Source organism: Phyllobates terribilis, unplaced genomic scaffold, assembly GCF_046119375.1.
Source record: "Phyllobates terribilis strain yellow unplaced genomic scaffold, ASM4611937v1 Scaffold_12__6_contigs__length_324123572, whole genome shotgun sequence".
Lineage (NCBI taxonomy): Eukaryota > Metazoa > Chordata > Amphibia > Anura > Dendrobatidae > Phyllobates > Phyllobates terribilis.
Genome location: NW_027362772.1, coordinates 156,775,949 through 156,798,660, shown reverse-complemented (window position 1 = coordinate 156,798,660; position 22,712 = coordinate 156,775,949). Strand labels below are relative to the sequence as shown.

The 22,712-nt window shown below is 43.4% G+C and overlaps 1 protein-coding gene across 8 annotated transcripts in view; it reads left to right on the top strand.

The window, feature by feature from the left end:
• Positions 1–22,712, top strand: part of PPFIA3 (PTPRF interacting protein alpha 3) — a 113,769-nt gene that overhangs the window by 54,462 nt on the left and 36,595 nt on the right. For 6 of the 8 annotated variants that reach the window (XM_073656417.1, XM_073656416.1, XM_073656418.1 and 3 more), the window contains 10 exons: positions 5,991–6,155; positions 9,961–10,035; positions 10,114–10,191; positions 12,138–12,359; positions 12,502–12,648; positions 14,248–14,382; positions 16,751–16,834; positions 17,085–17,216; positions 18,512–18,574; positions 22,037–22,116. In XM_073656417.1, the coding sequence (XP_073512518.1) occupies positions 5,991–6,155; positions 9,961–10,035; positions 10,114–10,191; positions 12,138–12,359; positions 12,502–12,648; positions 14,248–14,382; positions 16,751–16,834; positions 17,085–17,216; positions 18,512–18,574; positions 22,037–22,116 (1,181 nt within the window). The remainder of the gene's footprint in view (positions 1–5,990; positions 6,156–9,960; positions 10,036–10,113; positions 10,192–12,137; positions 12,360–12,501; positions 12,649–14,247; positions 14,383–16,750; positions 16,835–17,084; positions 17,217–18,511; positions 18,575–22,036; positions 22,117–22,712) is intronic. The other 2 variants (XM_073656422.1, XM_073656421.1) reach the window with 1 other exon arrangement.

Here is a 22,712-nt window from a genome sequence, read left to right as displayed (position 1 = left end):
TGTACCTACTGGGCACTACATGCCCACTTCGTCAGCACCTCTACCTTACAGAGTGCACGCTAATTATCTACTTAAATACACCCTTAGGCTATAATCATACAGAGTTTTTCTTGTTATATCTTTGAATTTTATCCTGATGGCATCCGCTCCAAACTGGACACTGTCAAATCAAAAGGCTGCAAAATAAATTGTTCCAAAACTTTTCAAAATCACTTTAGGGTTGATTCAGACGAGCGTATTATTCGAACGTGTAAAAATCTGACAGCACGCTGACCAATGTAATTCAATGGGGATGTTCAGGTGAGAGTGTCCGAGTGAAAGCACTATTATCTTTGGTATCTTGGTTAAGTCTCATCTATACAAGTCTACAGGTGCGCCCCAAAAAAAAATTGGATTTCCCATGAATCATCCATATACACACGTGGTCAAAATTGTTGGTACACCTTGTTTAATGAAAGAAAAACCCACAATGGTCACAGAAATAACTTGAATCTGACAAAAGTAATAATAAATTAAAAATCTATGAAAATGAACAAATGAAAGTCAGACAGTGCTTTTCTGCTTCCACAGAATTTAAAAAAAGTTAATCTCATGAAATAGACCTGGACAGAAATGATGGTTCTTCTTAACGTAATATTTTGCTGAACAACCTTTTGAGACAATCACTGCAATCAAACGATTCCTGTAACTGTCAATGAGACTTCTACACGTCTCGACAGGTATTTTAGCCGACCCCTCATGAGGAAACTGCTCCAGTTGTCTCTTGTTTGAAGGTTGCCGTTTCCAAAGATGCTCAATAGGATTTAGGTCAGGGCTCATAGAAGCCACTTCAGAATAGTCCAATGTTTTCCTGTTAGCCATTCTTCGGTGTTTTTAGCTGTGTGTTTTGGGTCATTATCCTGTTGCAAGACCCATGACCTGCGACTGAGACCAAGCTTTCTGACACTGGGCAGCACATTTCTCTCTAGAATCCCTTGATAGTCTTGAGATTTCATTGTACCCTGCACAGATTCAAGATACCCTGTGCCAGATGCAGCAAAGCAGCCCCAGAACATAACAAAGCCTCCTCCATGTTTCACAGTAGGGACAGTGTTCTTTTCTTGATATGCTTCATTTTTCCGTCTGTGAACATAGAGCTGATGTGCCTTGCCAAAAACTTCCATTTTTGTCTCATCTGTCCATAGGACATTCTCCCAGAAGCTTTGTGGCTTGTCAACATGTAGTTTGGCAAATTCCAGTCTGGCTTTTTTATGATTTTTTTTTTCAACAATGGTGTTCTCCTTGGTCTTCTCCCATGAAGTCCACTTTGTATCAAACAACGACGGATGGTGCGATCTGACACTGATGTTCCTTGAGCTTGAAGTTCACCTTTAATCTCTCTAGAAGTTTTCCTGGGCTCTTTTGTTACTATTCGTATTATCCGTCTCTTTGATTTGTCATCAATTTTCCTCTTGCGGCCACGTCCATGGAGGTTGGCTACAGTCCCATGGATCATAAATTTCTGAATAAGATCTCCTGAGACAACTCTTTCCTTTGCTTCCTCTGGTCCATGTTGAGTGTGGTACACACCATGTCACTAAACAGCACAGTGAGTATCTGTAGCCCTATATACAGGCCCACTGACTGATTACGAGATTATAGACACCTGTGATGCTAATTTGTGGACACAACTTGATTTAACATGTCCCTTTTGTCACATTATTTTCAGGGGTACCATCATTTCTGTCCAGGCCTATTTCATGAGTTTAATTTTTTTTTAATTCTGTGGAAGCAGGGTTGAAAAGCAATGTCTGACTTTCATTTGTTCATTTTCATAGATTTTTAATTTATTATTACTTTTGTCAGATTCAAGTTATTTCTGTGACCATTGTGGGTTTTTCTTTAATTAAACGAGGGGTACCAACAATTTTGACCACGTGTGTAGCATCCACGTTTTACGGATATATTGAAATTAGTAACCTAGGAAGCTGTATTTGATCATATAGATTTTAAAATGTTGATTTATAAATGTGAGTGTAAAATATGGACAAACAGATGGCACACAGATGACAAGTTGGATGAAAATCATCTAAAGATTTGGATGAAAATTGGATGATTTTTCATATGCTTGTCTGACTCGAGGAAATACTCCCCATAAAAGGAGTATTTCCTGAAGTGGTTTCCACTTGAAAAACTTGTTAAATTTTTCCGCCGCAATCTCTATGTGAACACAGTCTTAAGGTGCCTTTTAGAGGGTCTGATATAGGCCCAAAACATGTTCATTTCAGTCGGCGCTCCTTTGCTGGCCTTTTTACAAAGGCCGACGAACATTGATAGAAGCTAAATGATCGTTAATATGATTGTTCTTTCCTTATATACAGCATTATCTTATCGACAACACATTCCTTGTTTACTTGGGGCCAATGTGCTGCCTATAGAAATAATTTTTGTGTCAGCATAAACGATCCAGTCACCTGACAATTGAGCGTATTGCTCATTCATCAGTGGATCGTGGCAGTGGCATAACTAGAGTCCAATGGGCCCCGGTACAAGATTTGGATCGCCCCCCCCCTCGATCCTGGTATATATATCCTCTATCCTGGTATGTATGTCCCTCATCCTGGTATACAAGTGCTTCTCACTAAATTAGAATATCATCAAAAAGTTAATTTATTTCAGTTCTTCAATACAAAAAGTGAAACTCCTATATTATATAGCGTCACTACAAACAGAGTGATCTATTTCAAGTGTTTATTTCTGTTAATATTGATGATTATGGCCTACAGCCAAGGAAAACACAAGTTATCTCAGTAAATTAGAATAATTAACAAAAAAACACCTGCAAGGGCTTCCTAAGCGATTAAAAAAGTCCCTTAGTCTGTTTCAGTAGGCTCCACAATGACTGCTGACTTGACAGATGTCCAGAGGGCAGTCATTGACACACTCCACAAGGAGGGTAAAGCACAAAAGGTCATTGCTAAAGAAGCTGACTGAATCCAAGCATATTAATGGAAAGTTGAGTGGAAGAAAAACTGTGGTAGAAAAAGGTGCACAAGCAAATGGGATAACTGCAGCCTTGAAAGGATTGTTAAGAAAAGGCCATTCAAAAATTTGGGGGAGATTCACAAGGAGTGGACTGCTCCTGGAGTCATTGCTTCAAGAGCCACCACACACAGATGTATCCAGGACATGGGCTACAAGTGTCGCATTCCTTGTGTCAAGCCACTCATGGCCAATAGACAACGCCAGAAGCGTCTTACCTGGGCCAAGGAGAAAAAGACCTGGACTGTTGTCAGTGGTCCAAGGTGGTGTTTTCAGATGAAAGTAAATTTTACATTTCATGTGGAAATCAAGGTAACAAAGTCTGAAGGAAGAGTGGAGAGGCCACAATCCAAGCTGCTTGAGGTCTAGTGTGAAGTATCCACAATCAGTGACGGTTTGGGGAGCCATGTCATCTGCTGGTGTAGGTCCACTGTGTTTTATCAAGATCAAAGTCAGCGCAGCCGTCTACCAGGACATTTTAGAGAACTTCATGCTTCCCTCTGCCGACAAGCTTTTTGGAGATGGAAATGTCATTCTCCAGCAGGACTTGGCCCCTGTCCACACGGCCAAAAAGTACCAATACCTGGTTTACTAACAACAGTATCACTGCGCTTGGTTGGCAACAAACTCGCCTGACCTTAACCCCATAGAGAATCTATTATAGAGAATCTATGGGGTATTGTCAAGAGGAAGATGAGAGTCCCCAGACCAAACAATGTAGACGAGCTGAAGGCTGCTATCAAAGCAACCTGGGCTTCCATAACACCTCAGCAGTGCCACAGGCTGATCGCCTCCATGCCACATTGCCGCATTGATGCAAAAGGATCCCCGACCAAGTATTGAGGGCATTTACTGAACATACATTTCAGTAGGCCAACATTGCAGATTGAAGAGTTTTGGATCAGATTTTCATCATTGTCAGCGTCTCAATTTTAACACAAGTGCTTCTCTAGTATGATAAAAAACTTAGACTTGCATGGGTAAGTTTTATCTGTGACAAGGATCAAAACCTGACATGCCTCCTTTTTTTTTTTTTTCTCCTGTAACTCAGACTGCAAAAAAATATAAAAACGGACCTATAGACTGTAATGGGTATGTGTTTATTTGTGAAAACCCTGTTGGAACAAGTATTAGAAAATCGGAAGTTGCTTCACAACATGCAGAACAGCTTAAAAACACGCCCCAGAGGATCCCGTAAGCCACTCCTCCTTGGTAAAGAGCATAAAAACAAATACTAAATAAAAAAAAGCCCATATCTTTGGAACCATATAGCGGATTTAAAAAACAACAACAAAAAACCCCAACAACAACAAAAAGCGGAATACTTTGGAGGAATAAAATAAGAGTAAAAACTGGAAACTTTTGACCTATATGACGGTTATAACACTCGTTCGTCCCCATATAATTAGGGTAGACATGTGTAAAATAGCCTATAAAAAAAAACACTAGCGTTTCATTTGTTGCTTAATAGATTTCTAAGCAACATGATAAAAGTGCCTAAATTTTTGTTTTAAAAAAGCACAAGAAATGCCAAGGAATGATGTTAACTAAAACACTTTAGGACAAAAAAAAACTTCAAGAAAAGAAGAGTTTCCTCAAGCGATTTTCTTATAGTTTTCAACCACCTGAAAAAAAAACAAAAACATTGTGTGAATATTGCCTTATGGGTTATTCCTCAGCTTTCCCCAAAAACATACACCTGAATAAAAATGTTAGCAGTTTGGCAAAAATCACACGATTTAGCAAATTTATCAGGGAGGTCTAATAGAAAAATCTGCCTTTGTTGACCAATCACAATGCAGCTTTCATTTTGATAAAGCAGTTTAAGAATTGAAAGCTAAGCTCTGATTGGTTGCTGTGGGCAACAAAGACTGTTTTGATCAATAAAGCATGTGGATAGGGTCGGGGACAAATGGCTTGTGATCACGTGTGTTGCCTTGTGACCCCCTTATTGGAACATATATGTTCCATAAAGGCTTGTTTGATTATTGCCCACAATATAATCATCAAGGCCTAAAAGGAAAAAAAAAGCCTATTTAGAGTTGGCAAAATGAGGAAAGTAATGAAAATAATAGCCTTTAGAAATCAAATAGTTTCACGTTAGAGAAACGGCAGTGACCTGGGTGGCAGCGTCACCTGCGGGGGTTGGAAAAGTAGCTTCATATTAAATATTGAGGTCTTTGTTAGCCGTCCCTCGTGGTGCCGTCCTCAGGAAGCCATTAACTATAATCCCTCGGTGCATTGTGAAGCTGTTAGTCTTTGATATCAGACATGCAGGAGGTTAATAAAAAAGTGTTTGGTCTACTGAGATTATATTTTCTTCGAGTACAAATAAGTACAGAACAGACTGTTCACTCGGTAAAATCTGTTATTGCAGTGCCAGGCTTCTGGCAAAGAATGATTACTAGATATTAGAAAATCTCTGCTGCGAGATATTGCGGCACAGATCTGGCTGCCATCGTGTTAAAGGGAAGCTTTCACTAGATTTTTTTAATTTAAACCGAGCATCTCCTCCAATTGCTTCTGTTCCACTCATTCTGGAACAGTTTTTCTTTTTCTTCTGTGCCCCTCCGTTCTAAAGTTATACCCCCCGGTAATAAAGATGTACATTTTTCCTTTGATTAGCTGGGCATATAGCACAGAGCTTCTCTGTGGGCGTGTGCTTTTTCTCCTCTAACTCTGGCCAATCAAACATGGCCACGCCCACAAATAACTGCATAAGCGGTTGAAGGGAAAACTGACATCCTTATTATTAGGGGGCATAACTTTAGAATCGAAAGACACAGAAGCAAAAGAAAAACTGTTCCAGAATCGGTGAAACAGAGACAATTGGAGGAAGTACTCAGTTTAAATTAAAAAAAATCAGTGAAAGTTCCCCTTTAAAGCTCTGAAAACTCCAGAAGTGCATTTTTTCATATTCTGCTTTGATTTCATCTTCATCTAACTTTTAATTTTCTCCACTTCCCCAGCTCTTGTTGGAACACTTGGAGTGCCTGGTGTCCCGGCACGAGCGATCATTGAGGATGACCGTGGTGAAGAGACAGGCACAATCGCCTGCCGGGGTCTCCAGCGAGGTAGAGGTGTTAAAAGCTCTGAAGTCCCTCTTTGAGCATCACAAGGCTCTCGATGAAAAGGTAATATGTCTCATGATATAGTGATAACAATGGTACCAATATAAGGAGATTAACGAGCAATACAAATTGAAAATCCAGCCATATATGACCTTTTAGTATCATAGATTCATGCGAGAAGATTATACAAAATGAAAGGGCTTTCTATACTAGTTAGACAACCCCCTTCTTCCAAGGCAAACCCCTTGAAATCTGGGTCAGATTTCTTTAAAGGGGATGTTTTTTTTTTTTTTTTTAATTTAAACTGAGTATCTCCTTAAACTGGCACTGCTCCGCTGATTCTATAACTGCTTTTCTTTTTCTTCTGTGACCCTCCGTTCTAAAGTTATATCCCTGGTAATAAAGAAGTAATTTTCCCTATGATCTGCTGGGCATATACAACAAGACTTTTCTGTAGGCGTAGCCATGTTTTGATTGGTCAGCATCAGAGTAGAAAAAGGACGCCCACAGAAAAGTTCTGTGGTATACGGCCAGTTAGTCAAAGGATACGTTTTAGAAGAGGGGATTTTGGAACTAAGAAGCACAGAAGAAAAAGAAAAACTGTTCCACATTGAGCAAAACAGTGACAATTTGAGAAATGCTCAGTTTAAATATAAAAAAAAAAATCAGTGAAAGATTTTCTTCCACCTCTGTTGTTTATGGCTGGTGAACCTTGACTCATGGAAGATTCTGTAGAATTTTAGCATAAAACTTGGGTGCTCTCAAATCTCCACTGACTTGCAGAATAAAAGGGCTCTCTAGCACAAAGAGGTTGTCCCATTTAGGGAAACCCCTGTCCAAAGGGTTGTCCCTTTTAAAAATAAAGTTTCCCTGGTAATCATTTGATCATGATTGGTCAGGCTTTTTTATCCACCGATGATCAGTTGTTTTCTGTAGAGAAATCTCGGTGTGGCCACTCATGGAAGGATCTGAACAATTGTAGCATGACATGCTCTTATTCATAATAGAGGATTCTGATTAGGGGATCCTACTTTATTGACATTAATGGGCCAGATTGGTGGCACAACTCCTTTCAAGGCCAGATTCACATATCTGAGTGTCGAGGGTCTGGAAAGGAGTGCGATGGATGGGCTGGCCATGTGTTTCCTAACCCAAACTTGTTAGTCTGGTATATGCCTATGAGGCTGTTGAGTTAGGGTCTGGAATCCCATGGCCAGTCCGAGAATCGGGGTCTGTGACATGTGGATGTTCAGAGAATAGCTACCAGGATGGTGAGCGGCCTGCAAACTATGTCCTACCAGGAACGGTTAAAGGATCTGGGAATGTTTAGCTTGCAAAAAGAAGACAAGAGAAGACTTAATAGCTGCCTACAAATATCTGAAGGGCTGTCACACTGTAGATGGATCATCCTTATTCTCATTTGCACATGAAAACCCGAGAAGCAATGGGATGAAGCTGAAAGGGAGAAGATACTGATTAGATATTAGAAAACACTTTTTGACAGTGAGGGTGATCAATGAGTGGAACAGGCTGCCACAAGAGGTGGTGAGTTCCCCTTCAATGGAAGTCTTCAGAGGCTGGACAGACATCTGTCTGAGATGGTTTAGTGACTCCTGCATTGAGCAGGGGGTTGGACACAAGGACCCTGGAGGCCCCTTCCAACTCTAACATTCTATGAACGCGGTCTAACACAATCTGCCTTAACATTCTCAGTAAATGGGTGTTTATTTCAATGATACTGTGATTTCCATCTGTATATCTGTTTTGAAAATCTCTGGTGGTCCAAGATTGAAGACTTGACCAATCTTCTCTAAACATGTATCAAAGACATATCACCATTCAAAATAAATTTTATATTTAATAACTCTTGATGAGGATGAGGCCATTGTTCAATATTTCACCCTACCTTTTATCCCATTCATTCTTTAACCCTTCCAAAAAAACACACACCATGTGCTACTAGGAATAAATAGGCCCCCAAAAAATAAGGTGACAAAATATTGCTTTGATAGGATATTCAATGATTTAAACAGGATATATCACTTGCATAAATAGGATTTTGGTTTTAGCTAATGAAAATGCCGCTGTTCTCCTGACTCCGGCGCTGTCTTTCTTTTGTTTCTACTGCCCTCCATTCCTGAGATATGGCCTCCTCTTCCCTGTATATAAATTTAGTCTTGTTAGCCAAGTAGGTGTGGTCCTGAACGATTCTTTGTGGGCATCTTCCTGAGGACCATGCCCAGTTGACTAAAATGTTACATTTTTAAACAAGGAATAGTAGGCCATATCTTTGAAACAGAGAGGCACAGGAACAAAAAATTCACATTGTAAGATTCAGGAGAAATATGACGCCCTCTTTCCTGCATGTTCTAGTTTTGCTAGCCAAAGGGGTGGGGTTTATGAGTCTGAGGGCTATGCCTCCTTGCTATACAAAACTGGATATTCATAGAGAGATAAAAGGGCTTTATCTCAGGAACGGAGAAGCGCTGGAACAAAAGAAAAACTTTGCCGGATTCAGGAGAACAGCGGCATTTACACCAGGTAAAAAGAAAATACTTTATTTAAAGAAAGTGACAGTTTCTCCTTAAATGGTTTATTCTTGCTTTAAAGGGATGTTTTTGAAACATCCACAGCTACTGGCTGTGTAAGGAACTGCTGCCCAGCTCTATTAAGGTGTAGGGGCTGCCTCATAGTGTCAATACGGCAATCATTTCATCCTCAGGGTTGATGGGAGTCCGAGAGGTTGACCCCCGCCATATCCAAGCTATATGCCATAGCTTAGTGAGAAAGTCAGACTGCCATATAAATCGGAACGAGATCGTGATGCAATGCTCGGACTGGCCGGGGGCTCTCACAATCCAGGCTTGACTGCTTCATTTATTTGTATGCAGCTGTCCCGTTTGGGTGGGGAGAGCTGCCGGGCAGTCCAAGCACTGCGTCCCGATCTCTGTCCGATTTATACGGCCATCTGAAAGTGCCCTAAGAGCAAGGTTTGTACGGTTCCTGATTTTTTTCTTCTTTTTTACTAATAAATCACTGTGAAAAATGCATTGGACTCCCACTTTATCCTACAAGGATGGGTCTTTCTGGTTCTGCAATGGGATATGTTGCGTTTAGATTGGCATAAAATGGATTAGTTTGTGCGCAGAGAGGGATGAGCACACAACTGCGCCCTTTGTTGTTTGCTGGCTACTGTGCTCCAAGAAGCATGGGACTAAGGAACTCCATCAATATTTTACCCCATTAAAGCCTGCCAATTCATATGTATCTGGTGTCAGCTCGGGGGGGCACACATAGCGCAGGTTCCCACTAGTGAAACATAAGGCCTCATTGTCAAGAATATTGGCTCAGAGCCTCAGGTATAGCGATAGTTCTCACCGCTGTTGTTTCAGGGCACAAAATGCCCATCTCCGATGTGTGCCACTTGCATTATAAACAATAGGTAATTTTTTAATGTATTGCTTTTAATTAAATCGCTCCTGCTCATGGGTGGGTAAATCTTAAACCACCGCAGGACCTAAATTCCCCTTTTCTTGTTGAAAATCTTTCTTCCAAAAGTTGTGATTTTATTTGAAGGGGTTTCCCGATGAAAGCAAATATCACCTATCTGTAGGATAGGTGATAATCTAGTGATCCATGGGTCTGCTAGAATGGAGCTGTAGGTGAGATGCCCGACTGCCTCTCCTTAGGGGTGGGAACAATGAGGTGGCGGCAAATGGGCAAAGCCAGCTTTGCTCTCCTTTTAGTCTGGCTCAGATTCCATGTTCCAAAATGTGACCATTTATTCAAGAATGAGCAATGTGCAAACTAAATACAGTAACACCTATATATATTTGGCAACTTCATTTTTCTTTCTTTAACGCAACAGGTCCGAGAGCGCCTTCGTGTAGCCCTTGAAAGGGTGGCGGTGCTGGAGGAAGAGCTGGAGATGTCCAGTCAGGAGGTAAGCATCTTCAATTCATTAATCATCACAGTATCCCGGTGCAGGAAGTATAATGTCTGTCTCGTCTTCTTCTTCCAGTCTCTATCACTACGAGAACAGCTTGCAAGGAGGAGGTCAGGAATCGATGATGGCAAAGATGGAGACTCGCAGAACTCTGTAAGGATTCCATAGTATTTTTTTTCGTTTTTAAGACAGAAATGTTAATTTGCAGAATAATATCAGCATAAGAGGGGAATGGAGTTATTACCTAGTGCCTGTCCTGTTATAACTACAATTGGATAATGGTAGAAGAAAAAGTGTTCACCATACACCGTATGGAGAAAAGTATTGGGGCATACGTCTTAATGAATTCAGATTTATCATTCAGTCCCATTGTCCATGAAGTATAACATCCGGCCCCTCGCCCCTCCCCCAGAGGTACAACAAACGCCCCCCCCCCAAGAGGTACAACATCCGGCCCCCCAACCTCGTTGTATAACATCTGGTCCCTTGCCCCCCCGAGGTATAACATCCAGCCCCTCGCACCCCCCCGAGATACAACATCCGCCCTCCCCCCCGAGGTACAACATCTGGCCCCTCACCCTCGTTGTATAACATCTGGCCCGTTGCCCCCTTCCCCGAGGTACAACATCCGGCCCCTAGCCCCCTGGTGTATAATGTCCAACTCCTCGCCCCTCGGGGTATAACATCTGGCCCACTGACCCCCAAGGTATAACATCCATCCCCCCGCCCCCAGTGTATAACATCCGACCCTTCACCTCAGGTGTATAACATCCGGCACCTCGCCACCACCCTCCCCCTGAGGTATAACATCCGATCCCCTTCCCCGAGATATAACATCTGGCCCCTCGCACCCCCACCCCCCGTTGTATAACATCCAGCCCGGCCCCTCGCCCTCCCGGTGTATAACATCTAGTCCCCGCCATGCCGTCAGATGGTGGTGCAGAGCTCACTGATACCAATGTGGTCCTGTAATAGCAGCCACCGGGGTAACAAGTTCATCCATGAAATTTCTTCCTCCTAAATCTTCCCCTATCACCTGTGAGTGATATTATTGAGAAGTGGAAGGAACTGCAGCAACTCCGCCACGAAGTGGAGACCCCGTAACGTTACAGAGCGGGGGGCCGAATGCTGAAGAGCAGAGGGCAGAAAAGTCACCACCTCTCTGCCTACCCCATAACTGCAGAGTCCAGACCTCCTCTGGTATAACATCAGCACAAACACTGCGCCCCCACCGGGAGCTTCATGCCCGAGCAGCTGCATGCAGCTGTACATCACCAAGCACAATGCTGAGCGTCGGATGGAGTGGTGTAAAGCCACCACCACTGGACTCTGGAGGAGACGTGTTCTGTGCAGTGACGGATCACACTTCTCTATCTGCGTCTGATGGAGGAGTCTGGGTTTGGTGATTCCAGGAGAACGTTACCCCCTGACTGCATTGTGCTCCTGTATAGATGGTGGAGGAGGAGGAGGATATAGGCTGTTATTAGGGGTCGACTAAGGCTCTTTAGTCCCAGTGATGGGAAATCTTAATTCTTCAGCACAAGACATTGTGGACAACTGTAGCTTCCAGCTTTGTGGGAACAGTTTGAAGTAGACCCTTTTCTTTTCCCCATGACTGTGCCCAATGCACAAGGTCTATGCAGAGATAGTTGGGTTAAGAACATGGCCAGCCACACAGAGCCCGGACCTCAACCCCATCCAACACCTTTGAGATTAAATAGAACGGAATTTGTGAGCCCGGCATCTCCTCCAATGTAAGTGTCTGACCTCACAAATGCTCTTCTGGGTGAAGGGGAAACAATTTCCATAGACACCTCCATAATCTTATAGAAAGAATTCCTAGAAGAGTAAAAGCAGTTTTAGATCCAAAGCGACTAAGTTAATATTTATGCCAGCCTAGATGTGGTCTCTAGAAGCTAGCCCTAATGAAGCATTCACCGATCTATTTGAATAGGTCCTAGACGTACCTTGCCTAGTGCAGGCAGAGCTCCTTTGGGAATATTCCTTTACCTGTACCTTTTTGTTCAGTTGTTTTGATATCACACAGTAGTAGATATGGAAACAACAAATTGGAGCATCCCTTTTTTTTATCATTTCAGACCATCTTGAATGGCTCCTCTCTCCACGAGCTCAGAGGAGGACGGGAAACTGAGCTGGAGGAGATGTTGGAGAAGCAAAGGTTAGAGCTGTGCCAGCTGAAGGAACGCCTGACTATGATGTGCCGCCAAATGGCCGAACTGGAGGAAGAGTTAAACACTGCACAAAAAGATCTTATAAAATCCGAAGAGGTCAGCGCCAAACTGCAGCGTGACCTCAAAGAGGTAAGGAGAAGAGGGTCATGCTTTGCACCCTGACTCATGGCATGTTTCAACATTTCTTCATACCAGCAATTGATTGTATGTTACATTTGTCTATGTGTCATGTTTTTCTGTCCTTTCATTCTACTCCGTTTTCTTTTGTGAGGCTCTGGCGCAAAGGGAAGATATGGAAGAACGGATTACCACGTTAGAGAAGCGCTACCTGAGTGCGCAGAGAGAGGCCACTTCACTCCATGATGTCAATGACAAGTTAGAGAATGAGCTTGCCAGTAAAGACTCCCTCTATCGACAGGTAAAGTATGGCGAAGTTAGAAATCAGTTGGCTGAGCATGCATGTGTCCTTGGTAGCAGAGCTGTTGCAGCAGCTTATCTTTCCAGAAATAAAAAGGATCAGGGATTACAATCCAAATTCTCTATCCTTATCTTCCTCAACTTTTGCCATCCGATACACATTAGAAGGTCAGCTGGTCCCATCGTCATCGTTGACTTTGGAAAATGTAGATTTAATATGGCTATCTTAAAGACCCCCATACATATTAGATGAACGTTGACCATCTGATGTGTATGGGAGCCTCCCAACATTATCTGTCGGAGAGAGAAGTATCGGGTAGTTGGAATTTTAATCCTTTTGTTTGTTGAGTCTTAGAATGACTATACACATTAGATTCCTGACTGCCGAACAACGTTTCGGCCGACAGCAATCTCGGCCCTCTCTACTATACACAGGAGTCCCGCTCGGCCAAGCGCTGCTGTGTTCTTTATGAGAAAGTTACCGAGTGACACGTCGGTTGGCGGCTTATCTCAGGGAAAACAATGCGATTGTCAATCTGAAATTGGACATCTGCATCTCTTCCGACCATCAGTTGACCAATACCGATATACACATTAGACCGTTGGCTGAATTAGTCTATCGGTGGGTTTAGCTGACATTAGTCTAATTTGTATGGGGGCCCTTACAGTGGCTTCACCTCTCTTTCTGTTGAAAGCACATGTACGCTATACCGAGCTTAAGCATTCATGTGTATTGGGGGTGTCAGGAGAGAGTGTTGTCTGCCGAACGAGCATTCATCCAACAGTTATCTCATGTGTAGCCACAGTAGATGGCTGTTAGCCGATTTTTTGGCCAATGGCCATCTCGGCTGGTTCTCCCTTACACAGGAGCACTTGTTTGGCCGAGCGCTCTGGTGTTTTCTATGAGAAACCCACAGACTGATATGTCGGTCAGTGACTTATCTCTGGGAGAAAAATACAATCGGCAGTCCGAAATCTTAGCAGTCCGAAATGTTTGATTGAAATCTCCCCCCTCCTTTTCAATCGGCCCGGTGCCCCCATACATATTAGAGTGTTGGCCTAACCTGTCATTATCGGCGGGTTCAGACAACATTAGACTAATGTGTATGCTCTTAGACCACTTACCTTTGGCCTCCAGTTTGTAACTATTTTATAATTGATGACATCACACTTGTCATATGACATTATATTTCTTGTACTATGCACAACCTTAATTCCCCATCTGCTGCACACTTACATCTCCATTACTCTTGTTCTTTATCTGCAAAGCAAGTATAAGGGAGGATGTAATTTGGAAGACAGTAAATGGCCCTCTACTGATGTAGATGGTCAGTGAACGTTATAATGACTGCTTCGGACCATGGCCTTAGATTTTATGCAGGGTTCTAGGTCACTGGCCATAGACTTTACATCATGAGTTTTCACTGTGCTATTGATCTGCCTGCTGACTGCAAGGAAAATTACGGGCATGGCAGATTAGGAATGATGACATAGGGTCTCTACAAAGCAGTCTAGATTTATGAGGCTGACGGTCCCACATCCTTGTCCGGCTAGTTATTGACCTTTTTAGCTTGCGCTGACTTGTATCGCCCCTTTTCAGAGTGAAGAAAAGAACCGGCAGCTGCAGGAGTGGCTGGAAGACGCCAAACAGAAACTGCAGCAGACCCTTCAGAAGGCGGAGACCTTACCAGAGATTGAGGCTCAGCTGGCGCAGCGAGTGGCAGCTCTCAGCAAGGTATCTATACTTACATGCTGCCTAATCAGAGCGCACAGTGGGAGTGAGCGGTGAGGGCGCCACATTGCTTTTTTATTCAGTCCTCTGCATTGTGCTACATGCCTAGATTCGAAGTCAGGGTTGTTTCATAAATGGCACGAAATTGCATATATTAATGTTGTAAGAACAAAAAGATATTCATATGCTTAAAGGGGATTTCCATCTTTATATTAAAGATTCTCCCAACTCTGTGACACGCATCGAATCCTTAGAACGAAGTTGCCTGACCTCTGTCTTGCGGCGCTGTAAACAGGGAAGGGGCTGCTCATGCATGCGCAGATCTCTCCATTTACTTCTATGGAAGTTCCTACGGGAGGCAACCAAGTCGGAACAGAGAGAGCTGCGCATCCTTAGCCATCGCGCCATTGAGACAAGGGGTTAAGTCTCCAAAATTCGTTCTTAGACTTTACTTTTTAGATGGTAGGTATATAGAAGTAATTACACCCCCGCCCCCAAAATAAACATGCATTCTTGAATTGGCAAAGTATATTTCAGTTGGTAAATTTCATCAAAATTTTGCGCTGTTTATGCAAGCGGCTTACTTACCTGCTAACAAAAAAGCTGTGACGAAATAACATAAAAAAACCACATTAATATAAGGGAAAGATAGAGGGATGGCAAAGGATCCAGTCTGCGGGACAGGTAAGATGACAAACCCCTCTCCCCAGTACACCTTCTTTTATACTACAATAGGTCACATGGGATGTGTGTAACCCAATGACACACTGTTACCGAGGCAGACAAGCAGGTTTGCCCCCTGCAACAGAAGCATCATAGGTCCAATCAAAGACCCAATCAGTGTCCGTTGCTACCCATGCTTATCTTCCCTTGTGACGGCCACCTCATAGGTCAAATAATGACCCAATCACCTGCCGTCACTACCCTAAGTCTGCTCTCCCCAACAACCAAGTGGAAAAACCCAGACCCCATTTGGCGGGAAAATTTCCCTCCAAAACTGTCCCGTGGAGAAAACAGGGATTCACTTGGGTGTTCAGTAACACCTGTGTCCTCATGGATTCTTCCATTCCTCCAATATCGATCTTTTCAAATACATATTACCAAAAATTTGATGGTCATGTCTTCCTTTGCTCCAATTTGTGTAGGTCCTTGCACAGTCTAAAAGGGTTGTCCAGGACTAAGATATTGATGACCTGTCACTAAGGTCAGATTGGTGGAGGTCCAACACCCGGCACCCCCACAAATCTGGTCATACCGTGGTGCACTGGAACACCACAGCTCCACACACTGTGTAATGGCTGGTCTTGAGTATTGTAGCTCCCATTAAAGTGCCTAAGAATGGCCACTACACACTGTATGGAGCTTTGGTATTTCGCCTCCATACACTTTGTACTTTTTGCCTCCAGGTATGGGCTATTAGGTTGGGGTACTGTATGTCAGACCCCTACTGATCTGATATTGTTGACCAGTCCTAACGGGAGGTCATCAGTATCTCAGTGCCAGGCTAGGGGATAACTTACTGAACACAGAAGGGTCCTAATATTGGGACTGGGTGTTGGACCCCCACTAATCTGATATTGATGGTCAGTCCTAACGGGGGGTCATGAGTATCTCAATACCAGACTAGGGGATAACTTACTGAGCACTGAGGGGTCCTAATATTGGGACTGGGTGTCGGACTCCCATCTGACCTGATATTAATGACCAGTCCCACTGGGAGGCCATCAGTATCTCAGTGCCAGAATAGGGGATAACTTTCTGAGCACTGAGGGGTCCTAATATTGGGACTGGGTGTCGGACTCCCATCTGATCTGATATTAATGACCAGTCCCACTGGGAGGTCATCAGTATCTCAGTGCCAGACTAGGGGATAAATTAGTGAGCACTGAAGGGTCCTAGTATTGGGACCCTCTCCAATCCAGAGAACAGGATATTGTTGAGCCCCGTTTAAATTGGGCGGATGACGAGCATGCGCCCTAAGCAGGGGCGCAACTAGAATAGTTTGTACCCAGGCCCTGCAGCCTCAGGGGGCCCAAAAGGTCTCTTTGGCCCATACGTGAAGATCAATTAAATGACCATAATAGATGGGAACTTGTTGAAGATTTTGTACTGAGGCTTCAATTGGTGCCACCAATTCTCCAATACTTCTCTATGGGACTGTGAGACATAGCCGATTACGGTGCTCTACTGTTTCCGACAGTCCCATAGGGAATGAAAGGAGTGGAGGTGAGTATGCTCAACTTTTTGTCTGCAGAGCCTTTTTCTTGAGATTGGTGTCGGTCCCAGCCAGCAATCAGTAAGTCATCCCCTATCCCATTCAGAACGTCGAAAAAACACTATTGACTTCTATGTATTTTTTTTTCCTAATCAGGCAGAGGAGAGACATGGAAACTTTGAAGAACGGCTCCGTCAACTTGAAGCCCAACTAGAAGAGAAGAACCAGGAACTACAAAGGGTAGGTGCTACTCTATGGTCCATATAAACCTGTTCCTCGTGGGCGGATACTCTATATGATATTCAGATTCTACATTCACAGCGATCAGTCTGTAATTCATCCTTTAGATTTGTAGTTAGGAGTTGAGTGTCACTCGTAGAATTTCTTGTACGCATGGACTACACAGGCTTCACTTAGAAATTGCGTGAGGAGCAGGGTTTGGAGGTCACACTTCTACTTGTGCATGCTGAACGTCTGCTGTCTCCTCCAGGCCCGTCAAAGGGAGAAAATGAACGATGAACACAATAAACGTCTGTCGGAGACTGTCGATAAACTCCTGTCTGAATCTAACGAAAGACTGCAGTTGCATCTTAAGGAGAGGATGGGAGCCCTGGAGGAGAAGGTAATGCATCCAGCCCATCGGTTGACCGATGACTCCTATCATCATCTTCTGTTTTCTTAGCCGTAGCCTATGACAGGCAGGAGCCTACGGAAAGGCTTTGAGACACTAGATTCAATAAGACACCTTGTATATTCGCACCTTGTGATTTGTATTCAAGCGTCCAGAGCCCGTGAACTTGACAACTGATTTATCTCTAAAGTCTCGTTACATTACTCCCCCCTCTTATCTCTCTGATGTTTTTTTTTTTTGAAGGATCACCTTAATTGATCTTGAGTTGCAAAGCAGATACCAGTCATGGACAAGAGTGGCGCTATTTCTGGCAAAAAGCCTAACAACTAATTCTAGACAAGCCCTTTAAGTTTGTATTTGAAACCATAGACTGCCGCAAATTTGTTCCTTTAAGTGATCACTTTAAAAAAAAATGTAGGCCAACAAAATTAAAATTTTACCTACCCAAAATGATGTTTTCAGCTTGAAAAGTCACTCCTATGGGCCAACTGTGTAACTTGGTGTCCACTGACTTTTCTCCAGCAGCAGAGAAACCTGATTACAGGAAGTGGGAGTGTTTTTCTGTTTGCTCCTGCTCTCCTGTCTGTCAATCTGCAGAGAGGCGGGTTTTCGGTTTAAGTCAGGAAAGTCATTGGACGGTTTCAGGAGCAATGCATGCTGGGAAGAGAGGGAAAAGGATGTTCTGGCATCTATGGTGTGAATGACTAGAATTGTAAAATGCCTTTTTTTCGTATATCTTACACTGTTTTAGTGCCTATCTTAAAGGAAGTTGTCCACTTTTGCGGACTATCCCCCCCACCCAAACAAAATTTTTTTTTCATAATTTGGTTTCATAAAAAAATGTGCCTTCTACAGCCTTTGTGTTGCATCTGTTGCTGGCTGTAGAATGAGTTAACTGAGAATCTGTCAGTGAGCTGGTTCTAATGGTCCAATTTGTATCTTTTTTTTAAAGCTGCTCTCAGGCTGATTTATGACCAAAGACCACATCAAAGTTGAAACATAAGAGCCTGCAGAAGCCAAACGGTGCAAAATTTTTAATGAAACCCAATTGCAAAAGTGATTTTTTTTGCCCCAAATACATTTATTTAAGTAAAAAAAAAAAACTGAAAAAAATGGAAAGAGGGGGTGATCAAGAAGTGCTCCTGTCCTTGCTTCCTGATTTGCAACTAACCTTTCACCTTCTGTCTTAGTAACCAGTGCTCTAGGCTGTCCTCACTCGTTTCCTCTACTCACTATATACTCACTATATACTGTCTTGTCCTTTTTGCTTGCTTCCTCTCTCTCAGAACACTCTCTCCGAAGAGATAGCTAACATGAAGAAGCTGCAGGACGAGCTTCTAATCAACAAGGTTTGTACCATCAGTGCAAGTGTCTGTACTCCTCACATGCAGATGACCATAGTGAGCTGTATACCTAGTATGAATACCCAAAATAAATAGTAGTGTGGTCCCATGAAATTTCCATGTTAGGCCGTGTTCATACGACTATATACGGATCACAATGCCCGGACTGACTGCCGGTCTCCTGACTCCATACTGCAGCCTACAGTTATGTAAAAAAAATCTAAACGTATAAAAAGTCTGCAAAAAAAAATGTTAAAAAAAAAGTAATAATTTGTTATTGCACACCTATAACAAAAAACCTACTCATATTAAGTGTCCAGACAACTGTAATAACCTGTAGAAGTCATCCGGCAGGTTATTTGATATGACACGGGTACAATAAAAAAAATATAGCCCCCCAAAAATTCTTTTTTTTCTATAAAAAAAAAAATATATGATATCAATTACGCGTTATTTAGTATCTACCTCAATACCCATAAATATATTAATATATTATTACATTTACAGCTTGTCCCACGTAAAACCAAGCCTCATAAATGAAAAATGTGAAAAATAAATAAATTATTAAAAAGATAAAAAATCTATATGAAAAAAATATATATATGAAAAGGGGAGAGACAAACATGATATAATAATAATAATAATATAATAATAATAAAAATATTGGATGGTCATTAAGGCCCATTCAGGCCTGGTCATTAAAGGGTTAATTATTGGAAAATCTAATTTAAAGGTGGATTGTTCCACTAACTATATTTATCACCTATCCACAGGAAAATTTTAAAATATATGATCATTGGGGGTCCAAGTGCTGGGACCCCCCTTGATCTTAAGAACAGGGATTACAATGTTCCCATTCGTGCTCCATTCACTTCTATGGGACTGACGGAACGAGTCAGTTTGATGGAACTGGATAGAGCAATTGTCCACCGCTCCATTTGCACATAGGACTACGGGACCCCTGTTCTCAAGATCAGTGGGGGTGCTAGTTGTCGGTCCCACATTAGAGCTGGAGTATCGCTACGTACATAATATTCCTGGTGAATTTTCTCTCCAAATATTGTAATCTAGCTGCGCGTATTAGGGTTTGTTAATGATGGCAACCTCTTCCATAGGCCCTATTCGTTTATATGGAGGGGGGGTTGGATCACCAGCACAGGATGCCCTCCTCTGTGAGCCAGAATGGAGAGATTCTCCATAGGCGCTGCTTCTGTTCTGATGGATTTGTGTGACTTCCCATCCAAAAATCAGGGTGGTGGGAGCAGAACCAAGTGCAATCGTGTTTTTTCCAGGGGTGTTGGGTGCAGGACAAGGGACAATCAGACATTTGGCAAAGATGCTGGGAGCAGGATATTGGATGACCAACTGTTTGACAAAGGTGTTGGATGCAGGACTAAAGGCGATCAGCAATTTGCTAAGGGAGCTGGGTGCAGGGCTAGGGGCGATCAACTATTTGCCATGGGTGCTGGGGGCAGGACCTGGGTCGATCAGCTGTTTGCCCCAGGTCCTGCTTCCAGCACCCTTAGCAATCAGCTGTTTGCTAAGGGTGCTGGGAGCAGGACATGGGGCTATCAGCTGTTTGCTAAGGGTGCTGGGAGCAGGGCTATGGGTGATCAACCATTTGCTATGGGTGCTGGGAGCAGGAGCTGGGGCGATCAGCTGTTTGCTAAGGATACTGGGAGCAGGAGATGGGGCGATCAGCTGTTTGCTAAGGGTGTTGGGAGGAGGGCTAGGGGCGATCAACCATTTGCCATGGGTGCTGGGAGCAGGACCTGGGGCGATCAGATGTTTGCTAAGGGTGCTGGGAGCAGGACCTGGGGTGATCAGATGTTTGCTAAGGGTGCTGGGAGCAGGACCTGTGGCGATCAGCTGTTTGCTAAGGGTGCTGGGAGCAGGACCTGGGCGATCAGCTGTTTGCTAAGGGTGCTGGGAGCAGGACCTGGGGCGATCAGCTGTTTGCCATGGATGCTGGGAGCTGGACCTGGGGCGATCAGCTGTTTGCTAAGGGTGCTGGGAGCAGGACCTGGGGCGGCAGCTGTTTGCTAAGGGTGCTGGGAGCAGGACCTGGGGCGATCAGCTGTTTGCCATGGGTGCTGGGAACAGGACCTGGGGCGATCAGCTGTTTGCTAAGGGTGCTGGGAGCAGGACCTGGGGCGATCAGCTGTTTGCTAAGTGTGCTGGGAGCAGGGCAAGGGGCGATCATTTGTTTGCCATGTGTGTTGGGAGCAGAACCTGGGGAGAATAGCTGATTTCTAAAGGTGCTGGGAGCTGGACCTGGGGCGATCAGCTGTTTGCTAAGGGTGCTGGGAGCATGACCTGGGGCGATCAGCTGTTTGCTAAGGGTGCTGGGAGCAGGGCTAGGGTCGATCAGCTGTTTGCCATGTGTGTTTGGAGCAGGACCTGGGTGATCAGCTGATTGCTAAGGGTGCTGGGTGCAGGACCAGGGGCGATCAGCAGTTTGCCAAGGTTGTTGGGAGTAGGACCAGGGGTGATCAGCAGGTTGCCAAAGGCGATGAGAGTAGAACCAGGCTTGATTGGCTGTTTGATAAGGGTGCTGGGAGTAGGACCAGGGATGATCATCTGTTTGCCATTGGTCTTGGGAGTAGTACCAGGCGTGATCAGCCATTTGCCATGAGCTTTGGAAGCAGGAGATGTTTGCCATGGGTTTTGGGAGCTATATTAGCTTTTTGGTAAGGGAGTTAGAAGCCGAACATGGGGCAATCAGCAATGTTCCAAGGGTGTTTGGAGCAGGATCTGGGGTGATCAGCTGATCGCCCTAGTGGCCACTCTTTGAAATTGGTTGTCTGTGAAGAAGCAACCTCTTTTACTTTCAAGTCTAGGCCCTTACAGATGGTTTTCCTTGCCTTTTTAACTTTTGGTCACCGTGTATTTTCCAAATTTAAGGACAAGTGAGGGACATTAGAGAGCTGTGGGGCCTGTATTTTGCTGACAGATCTGAGTGAAGGCTCAGTCAGTAGAGCATATAATCTGTCCATATGCATAACAGTTAGCATACGGACAGCACACTGACCAGTGCAAGTCAATGTGGTGGTTCACATGCACTTTTTTAACATGGAGCCATGGTCAACATCAGACATATCGATTATTTAAGGGTGACCATCTGGATGAAAAACTACCAATTTTGCATATGCTTGTCTGAATCTGTCCTGACCGGCGTTAGAAATTCGCGTCCTGGAGAGTGATTTTTGGCTTTTACACCATCTTTCTGCATATACAATAACAGTCCTTTCATCAGGCATCTGATAAATCTAAACATCTAATGTGACGCACATTCCCACTGTAGAGTAGCAATAAGATTCTAGGGCTTAATAGAACCCACAGGTGATCTGGATGTTGCGGCCATATTGTGACTGTCTATTAGTAGCCTGACGGTGTGTTATTTTGTGCCTTCTTCTTGCACATCGTCTTACTTACTAAATGATTCTTTCTCCTGTCTCCTTCCTCTAGGAGCAGCTCGTGGCGGAGATTGAACGCATGCAGTTAGAGATCGACCAGCTGCGAGGGCGACCCTCATCCACATACTCCAGGTGAATCATTTTGTCATTTGGACGGTTCTAGAAGCTCAGCGTTAAGGTAGACGAACAAATCTGTACTACAACAAGTATTTGATAAAAGAAAGTATAGTGCAGAGATATGTTTACTATAGTGCACTACCTGGAGTATCCACCGGGAGTGTAGTTATAAAGCATGGTAATGGGAAATGCTGATTGTTTTAGGTGATCGCGAAGTATCCTCTTCTCATGAGTTACTATATGTTATTTATGATCTGTACAGTTATTCTGATTACCTTCGTTGGTTTAATTCATACATATAAACTCTTTAATAACCATTTTTTTTTCTTTTTGGAGTCATCCTTTAAATACCCAAACTACTTTTCTACAGGTACAGTGATCGAGGAGATCAGGGGGGTCCATTGCCTCCTTAAATTCATACAGTATAAAAAAAGGGAGATATGTAAATGAATAACACACAGGTCTGACCTCACATAGGGCTTGTTTGTAGTCTGTAACTATGGAAACACATAGCTCTGCAGAGGCGCTGTCGCCACAAATTTATTTTTAAAGAGATTATTTTGTAAAGTTAAATTGTTAAATTATTTTAGATGAATATTAATGGCTGGTTG